Genomic DNA, 8,343 nt, shown 5'->3' on the forward strand with positions numbered 1-8,343 from the left:
GGCTCCCTGTCATGTACACAACTAGCATGAGCAGCAGGGAACTGAGACGGGCCCGCAATTACGTCATCAAACTCAAAATGAACGACAGCCCAAAGGAAAAAAAAAACAAAACATGAACAGTAGTGATTCCGTGGTCATCATCGTGTCTCAGATCTCAGATAAAAAAAATAAAAATAAAAAATGTCGTACCTAAACCAAAAATGAATGTCATGGCAAAAGAAAAACAAAAATATTTAAAAACAAATTGTTGATGCAATTGTTGTTGTACAAAAACAATTGTTGATAAAAAGGGAAGGGCACTTTTGGAAATATTTTTGGATATATTAAGTGGTTAAAATGTGTTTGATAGATTTATTGTTCCTTAAGGTGGCTTCATATTTCTTTTGGCCGGACGGTAGGTTTATTTCATGTCTTAAATTTGTGTTTCTGAAATACTTCACACTGTGCACATATTCTGTTTGATTGTGTTGGTGTCTTTTTTTTTTTTTAAAGGTTAAATATTTAATTTCAAATTGAATTATCAGCCTTTTGTTTTCCTGATCCTAATTTTGAAAACAAAAACAAAAAAAATTACAACTGTCAATAACTAATGACTAATAAATATTTAAACTGATACATTTTTCAGTCATATTGCCCAGCCCTTTCTTGCGGTCTATTTAAATAATTAATTCAATATATGAAAATATAGAAGACATTTTTGTTGTAGTTTTTGAACACATTTGGAAAAATTTGTAGTGTTTTAAGATTAACGTCTACAAGCAGCAAATGTCACTATAAGTTTTGAATATTGAAATGAATCGTATCGAATCGAAAATTGTATCGTTCCCAAACTTAATCGGACCGTATCGAACCGATCTGTTCTGAAAGATAATCGTTTTTCAATCGATCGCAACCTGTGTATCGAGATACATATCGAATCGGCCTCATGTCAGAGATTCCCACCCCTAGTAGGAACGGAACTCCGACATAACTTGAGGACTCCCTGTATTTACTTTTTTTGTTAAAATTTTAAAACAAAGCTATTTGCTGTATTTTAAATTAAAAGAACATGTGAGACCCACATCAGTGTCTCACAAATTTCATGAATGTATGTGTTTGTGGCGTGATGATTCTTATCGGCTTGATTTTTCAAGTTTGCGGATGCCGAGTGCGCAAAAAAGGCCCTTGAGCAACTGAACGGCTTTGAGCTGGCCGGGCGGCCCATGAAAGTGGGCCACGTCACCGAGCGTTCAGACGCATCCACGGCCAGCTCCTTCCTGGACAACGACGAGCTGGAACGCACCGGCATCGACCTCGGCACCACCGGCCGACTGCAGCTCATGGCGCGCCTCGCCGAAGGTTTGGAGCAACACGTACATTTCGCTGTTTTTGCTTGTGGCATTGAGCCTGATGACGTGTTTTGGTCCCGCAGGAACGGGTCTGAAGATTCCCCCGGCCGCTCAGCAAGCGCTACAGATGACTGCCTCGGGATCTTATGGAAACACCTCGGCAGGTAAGTGCCGAAAATTGCTTTTGTCGTATTATTTTTAGGGCCCGACCGATTAATCGGCCAACGATTTATAATTGGTCGTTATTCGGCCATCAAACATCGGCCAAATGGACGATTATTTTCCCCTTAAAACATTATTGAAGAAAACTGAAGTTTCCGACGCTTTTGAAAGTACCCTGAATTCACCATTCTGCTTGCGTAGCATGGTTGTTCGTCTCTGTGTGCCCTGCGATTGGCTGACAACCAGTTGTGGGTGTACCTACTGCCTACTGCCCGAAGCTGGCTGGGATAGGCTCCAGCACCCCTGCAACCCCTGTGATGCGTAAGCGGTTAAGAAAATAAATGTATGGATTGATAGCGTAGCGATAACAGGAAGTTAGCCAATGCTAACAGTTGGGGTGTGCTCCAAAAATCGATACGGCAATATATCGTTGCGGCCCTCATTGTTATACACGTATCGATACACAGGCGTCAGAATCGATATTGCCCGTTAACTTTAAATAGGCAGCTAACGTTTGACTTTGCAGCTTGCATTGTACCTAAAAAAATAAAAACCAGCAGCGTCTTTGAAGTTAATTGCCTTCAATTAATACAAAAATAGCTCACCAGTGATTGGACACTGTGTCTTGCTAGGAAAAATGAAAGCAGAGGAAGAATATCAACATTTATTTACTTATAAACTTAACATGGCACGTGTCTTAATGTACCAATTTTCCTATATTTTGTTTAAAAACGTGTTACATGAAAAGAAATGTTTTTATTTCCCCAAATATTTCAAATAAGCACATTTTAGAGCTGTAATTGTAATTCTTTGATATTTTTGCTCATATCGGCTCATGCCAAATAATAAAGTTTCCTGGTGTGTCTGTGAAAGCTGTTCCTTGGTCTGCAGTGCGTGCACATTTAGACCAGGCATGCCGCTTGGTGGTGAACCAGAAGAGCTGCTAACAAAAATATTTTTGTCAGTCAGCATAACTTTCGGTATACATTTGACTGTTATTATAAAATGCAAGAAATGTAATGTAATACATCGGGACAAGTATGGCCTTGAAGATCAAGTATTGGGATACATATGTATCGCAATACGTATCGTATCATGAACCCTGTATCGTGATACGTATCATATCGTGAGATTGGCGGCAATACCCAGCCCTAGCTAACAGGAAGTTGGCATCGACTTCGGGAGTGTTTTATACCCACAGATGAGAACACCACGCTAAGGCGCAACTTTCTTGTGTCCTCACTTTAAGTGTGTACTCAATGGATGCACAGAACCACACTGCCTCCAAGAGGGCAAAAGGCACATGAACAGTCAGTATTTGTTCTTAACTGTTTTTTGGTCATTTTTTTCAGTTACTATTGCTTTAGTTTATTGTATTCATATTTCACTTTCTTATTGTTTTTACTTTGTCATTGCCCTTTCAAGTAATATATTATAAAGTTGATATTTCAAGCATTACAAGACTTTCTTTTCTCAAAATTCAAGGATGCAAACATCCAAGGATTTTATTTATTTTTTTCCCACATTTCCACATAACATGGCAGGAAATACAATCCCAGAGGTCCCAAGGTTTAGCCCAGTAGCCCAAGACTTGTGAAAATAACACAAGATCAAAATATATATGTGACCCGCTCCAGCAAAAGCATGTCGGGAGGCTCAATCTAGAGATATGGGCAATATTAGACAGTTGGACATTTTTGGTCCATTTTGAGATTTCTCCACAAATAGCTTCCTTGAGGTCTCTAGTTTCATTTCCAAGCAGCACAAAAGTCAAAATTGTAATAGAAGTGTATGAAAATAAGCAATTATTAGACAGTATGCCTCGTAACTAGGGGGCGTGTTTTTAGCCTGCTAGCTAGCTAGCATTGCCTCTTGTGCATCTTTTTAAAAACAACCTTACTTTCCTAGCCTCGGACGTAATTCACTCCTGATTTATATAAATATTGTGAGGATAAGCAAATCTGCTAATGGATGGATGGATGGACATAGCAACCAAAAAAAGTTGAAACATAATTCAGCATGAACGTGAACAGTCATCCAACCTACCTAATGGAGTAGAAGCGAAATTGTCATAGGTCCGGTTACCGGCGAATTGTCATCCAAACAGACAGAGATATTCTCCAGGATCGTTTTCTTAATGAATCGTTGTATACTTTTAATTCAAATGACTAAATTCACACACTTGACTAAACCATGTCGAACTCGGGCGAGGGATGCAGCCGCGACTGATACCCCCGCGGCGCAAGCTCGCGGAAGCGGGCTACCCTGCTCCTTCACTCAGTCAGACCATGTCTGGATGGAATTAAAAGTTGTGACATGCATCAGTGCCTTGTATGGAATGTAGACTAATGTAATAATGTCGGAAATACTAATGTAATGGTTTGGTCGCTTGTCGATGTTGTCTATTTCATACGACCCCGCTTCTTCGTTGCGTCAAAAAAAAAAAGTGCCTGCATATGTCGCAAATATCGCCACACATTTTCATTTTATGCTCTTTTAAATGGGATGACATGAACATAAAAATGAGTTATGAAATATTTAACTTGACGATGGAAAATGGTCCTCTCAAAAGAGTCACAGTGTGACACCCCGCCCTAAAATGCACACAGGCTATACTGACGTGGAAATACAATAGTTTAGTGTCCCTCGTGTATTACTTGGGGTGGGGTGGTGGGACAAAACAAAACAAAAACATTTTCATTTCATTCATTTTCGAAAGCATTTGAGACATCACATCCATGATAAGTTATCAATAAAGCACTTTTCACAGGCCACATCAAATGGCAAATAATCTTTTAATTGACACAAAATTATGCAATCAAATTTCCCACTGTGGTAATATGACCTCATTTATACAAGAAAATACCACAAGGAGCAACAATAAAATAGCAAACTTTGGCTGATGCCTCAGCAAATGAATTGTATGTTGTCATCTTCAAAGTTGAGGCTGATTTCATCTCTTGAGAGGTCAAACTTCCAAAAAGGTGAAAGGGTTCAAATCTCGGACAATGACCTTGCCTGCTATTGGAATTGACCTTCTGCTATATATGAACAGTTCCTGAAAATTTCAGGTTCATATCTTTTTCCTAAGGTACTGGTTGCTATGGACATTTGAAAGATGCAAGTACCAAAACTTTAAAGCCCTTTTTCTCAAAACTAGGAATTTCAATTTTCCAACATTAAAACTGCTGTAACTTCGTCAAAATTTTTAGCTACATCCGTGTATTATATATCATTTTAAAGGGAATTAAGTGCAGGTATCTCAATTTTGATTTTTTTTTTTGCACATGTGGACCCTTTTGCCAGAGCCGGTCACACACACACCCCCACACACGTGTGTGTGTGTGTACAAAAAGGTTAATGCTTTACAGCAGTTGTAAACAAGTAAGATTGGTTTCATTATTGACACATACATCTGTACCATAACCTTGTATACTTGATGAAATTTGTTGATATGGACATGTCATTCAAAGCAGAGAATCCTAATAGTGTGTGTGTAAGTGGCACCCATTAAAAAGGAATTGGGGAAGGGTTTCATTTTATGCATTATTTATATATTTATATATATATATATGTATATGTATGTATGTGTATATATATGTATATATATATATGTATATGTGTATATGTATATATGTGTATATATATGTATATATGTGTGTATATATATGTGTATATGTGTATATATATGTGTATATGTGTGTATATATATATATATATATATATATATATATATATATATATGTATGTATATGTGTATATGTGTGTATATATATATATAAAAAAATTTTTTAATAATGGCATTTTAATCGGCATTTTATTCTGCCAGTAATCGCTATTTGCCTAAAAAAAAAAAAAAAAAAAAAAGGATATCGGTCGGGCCCTAGTTATTTTTGAGTTTTTTTTATTCGTTTGCTCAATGTTCAGCCGTTTCAGCTCCTGCACCGAGCCAAGCGTTGAACCTTCCATCTCAGCCGCTGGCCACTCACTGCCTTCAGTTGTCCAACCTCTTCAACCCACAAGCGTAAGCTAAAGCCCCCCCACCCCCCAATTTCCAAAATGTTGCAAAATAATTGCAATGTTTACCTACCGCTACATTTTTCTTAGGGAAAACGATCCCAGCTGGGCCATTGAGATCCAGGATGATGTCATCGAGGAGTGTACCAAGCATGGAGGAGTCGTTCACATTTATGTGGACAAGAGCTCTGCTCAGGTGACGACATTCTTGCGTTACTCGTTTGTCTAACGGCTGCAAGAGAGCAGATAGAATGAATGAATGAATGTTTCTATTGGTGCACAAAAATCTTCAAATTGTTGGATTATTTGGTAGGGCTGATCAATTATGAAGAACATATTCATCATGATTAGGACGATCATTTTTTTAAATATTTTTTTTGGTACAAAACAAGAAAATGTTTACACGTAATATATTTTCATACTAATTCAATAATTGTAAATACAATTAAAAAATATTCTGAACTGTCCTAAAGTTCAATAAGTAATGGCTTTCATAAATGTAAGAGAGTAATTTTAATGTCATGTGAACAGTAAATTTGAAGAAAACGGTAAGATACAAAAAAAAAAAAAAATCTATTTTCTTATATAGCTTCCTGACTACCAGCAATTCAAATTTATCCTCTGTAGTGGACCCTTTTAAACCTGAATATCTCCACCCACTTCATACGATTTGAATTAATTCCTTTTGTGCTCTATAGAGGACATTCAGAGCTTTCCAATGATACCAAATGTGTAGGGGGGGTGCTTTGCTACCTTTGATTGCATCATAAAAGAAAATGGCTTCCCTCAGTGCAAGCACTTTTTAGGGAAGAGGAAAAGTGTACTGGAAACACTTTTTATTGAACAAATTTAGGCTTTAAAATGGTGTTGGCATGTTTTCTGTAAGACTCTTAAGGACACAAAGTATTGAGTAAACTATTATTTTAACTGTATTTGAGCCAAGCGTTTAAGTTTTAAAAAAATGTCAGCTGGAATGGACACATCATAGCTTAAAAAATAAAAATAAATAAAAAATTTCTTTTGCAGTATTCCAGTTACTTCACAGAGATTGGGGAATATCAAAATAAACATTTTTTTTTTCCTGGTAGTCAGGAGGATATGGGGGGAAAAAAAAAAAGAGATATTAAAATAAACGATTCATGACGTTTATGAATTCAATATTGGGCTCAAAAATGAAAATCAGTTTGATATCGATTATTACGTTAAGTCACTGTTCCCTGCAAATATCAACTTTGTGTTCACGTGAAACAAGACCAGATTTCACTCTGAATGATGAACTACGCGACTCAACCGAAACAAGAGCCATATTTCATTCTTCAAATGTTTGTGTAGGCGTCAGTTCTGACTCAAATGAACCGCGACTTGTTTTGTTTTCAGGGTAATGTGTATGTGAAGTGCCCCTCTATTCCAGCAGCGATGGCCTCTGTGAACGCACTGCACGGACGCTGGTTTGCAGGTGTGTGCATTTATGAGCAACAAAATGACTGTTCCACATCAACACCTGCGTTTCCTTTTTTTTTTTTTTGTCTTGTAGGAAAAATGATCAAGGCGGCCTACGTTCCCTTACCGACATACCACAACCTCTTCCCGGATTCAGTAACAGCAAAGCAGCTTCTCGCACCAACACGTCGATAGTGAGGCGTGTTTGTGATGGTCAGCGTTTCTTTGCATTGATTAAAATGTGGTTGGGAAAAAAAGGCCCTTGTTGAAGTTGATTGACTCAAGTTCATATGGACGCCCTTAAAAGGAAAGGGTGGTTTTGAGTTTGCTTTCAACTTTGTGCTGTCAAACTACCACTGAAGAAATCTGCAGGTTCTGTTCTTTTAAATATTCCCATCTCATCTGTGCATTTCCTTGTCCTTGTAGATTGAAAACAAATAGTTTTGGAGCAATGGGTCTTAAGAACCAAAAGTATCATCAATGTCTACAATAATAATGCTTTGTAACTTTTTACAGCCATGAGTTCATTTTTAGTATGAAGGCTCTCAATAAACTATTTGAAAAAGTCAATTGCTTGATGTGCTCTGTTCATGTGAGATCAAGATTACAGTTTAACCAAAATTTAAATGAATGTAACATGAGTTTACAGCTATTATGACATTCTCAAAGCACAATAAGAAAATGCGTTAAATGATTATAAATAAAATGTCATTACTGCATTTCTACCAGAGGCAGGACTGCTCTGGCACTCTTCGACCTTTAAAGGCAGGAAAGTGGATATTTATTTTTTTAATAACCAATTCTTGATCTCTTAGCCGAGGAAAAGCATCGGAATATACACGGCATGGTGACGTGGGTCATGTCTTGGAATTTTATTTGGGCATTTATGGCTGACGCAGATTCGCGGTTATTAAATAAATGACAGCAATTGACAACTTCGAAACCAGTCGACAGTAACATATTAAATATGTTTGCAGACGAGGATGTTGAAAATTTTGATGGTTCTGTAACGGAATGGACGAATAATTATGAGGTTATTTCAACTGCGCTCATGTTGAAGGTAAATGTACCCACAGATGAGACAGTTGTTAATTTTTAAAAGAATATATATGGAAGATTTATAATAATACATTTGTTTGCGTAAACACCACAGGTGTAAGCTCTAAAATGATTTTGGAATGATGTTTCTATCTGCGTCAGGAGCTGAGATCTCAATAAGCATTTGCCAATATTGTTGAATTTACAGGAAAACTTTTTTGGGGCAGATTCTAAATCCCGAGGCATGCTTTGACAGGCGCTCTAAGGCCTTAATGGGTGAAAGTGTCATTTGTTATGGCTTTTACTATACTGGATTTGGAGCCACTCGTGGCTAAACGCTTGTATTCTTGCGATATTT

At 37.3% G+C, this 8,343-nt stretch overlaps 1 protein-coding gene across 9 annotated transcripts in view; it reads left to right on the forward strand.

Annotated features, from left to right (window-relative positions):
• rbm39b (RNA binding motif protein 39b) overlaps positions 1–7,517 on the forward strand; it is an 18,183-nt gene extending 10,666 nt beyond the window's left edge. For 8 of the 9 annotated variants that reach the window (XM_077513897.1, XM_077513898.1, XM_077513896.1 and 5 more), the window contains 6 exons: positions 1,134–1,338; positions 1,412–1,492; positions 5,418–5,514; positions 5,598–5,703; positions 6,885–6,963; positions 7,042–7,517. In XM_077513897.1, coding sequence (XP_077370023.1) covers positions 1,134–1,338; positions 1,412–1,492; positions 5,418–5,514; positions 5,598–5,703; positions 6,885–6,963; positions 7,042–7,142 — 669 coding nt within the window. In that variant the 3' untranslated portion in view covers positions 7,143–7,517. The remainder of the gene's footprint in view (positions 1–1,133; positions 1,339–1,411; positions 1,493–5,417; positions 5,515–5,597; positions 5,704–6,884; positions 6,964–7,041) is intronic. The other variant, XM_077513894.1, reaches the window with a different exon arrangement.
• Positions 7,518–8,343: the final 826 nt, after the last annotated feature.

Source organism: Festucalex cinctus, chromosome 2 (genome assembly GCF_051991245.1).
Source record: "Festucalex cinctus isolate MCC-2025b chromosome 2, RoL_Fcin_1.0, whole genome shotgun sequence".
NCBI classification, from domain to species: domain Eukaryota; kingdom Metazoa; phylum Chordata; class Actinopteri; order Syngnathiformes; family Syngnathidae; genus Festucalex; species Festucalex cinctus.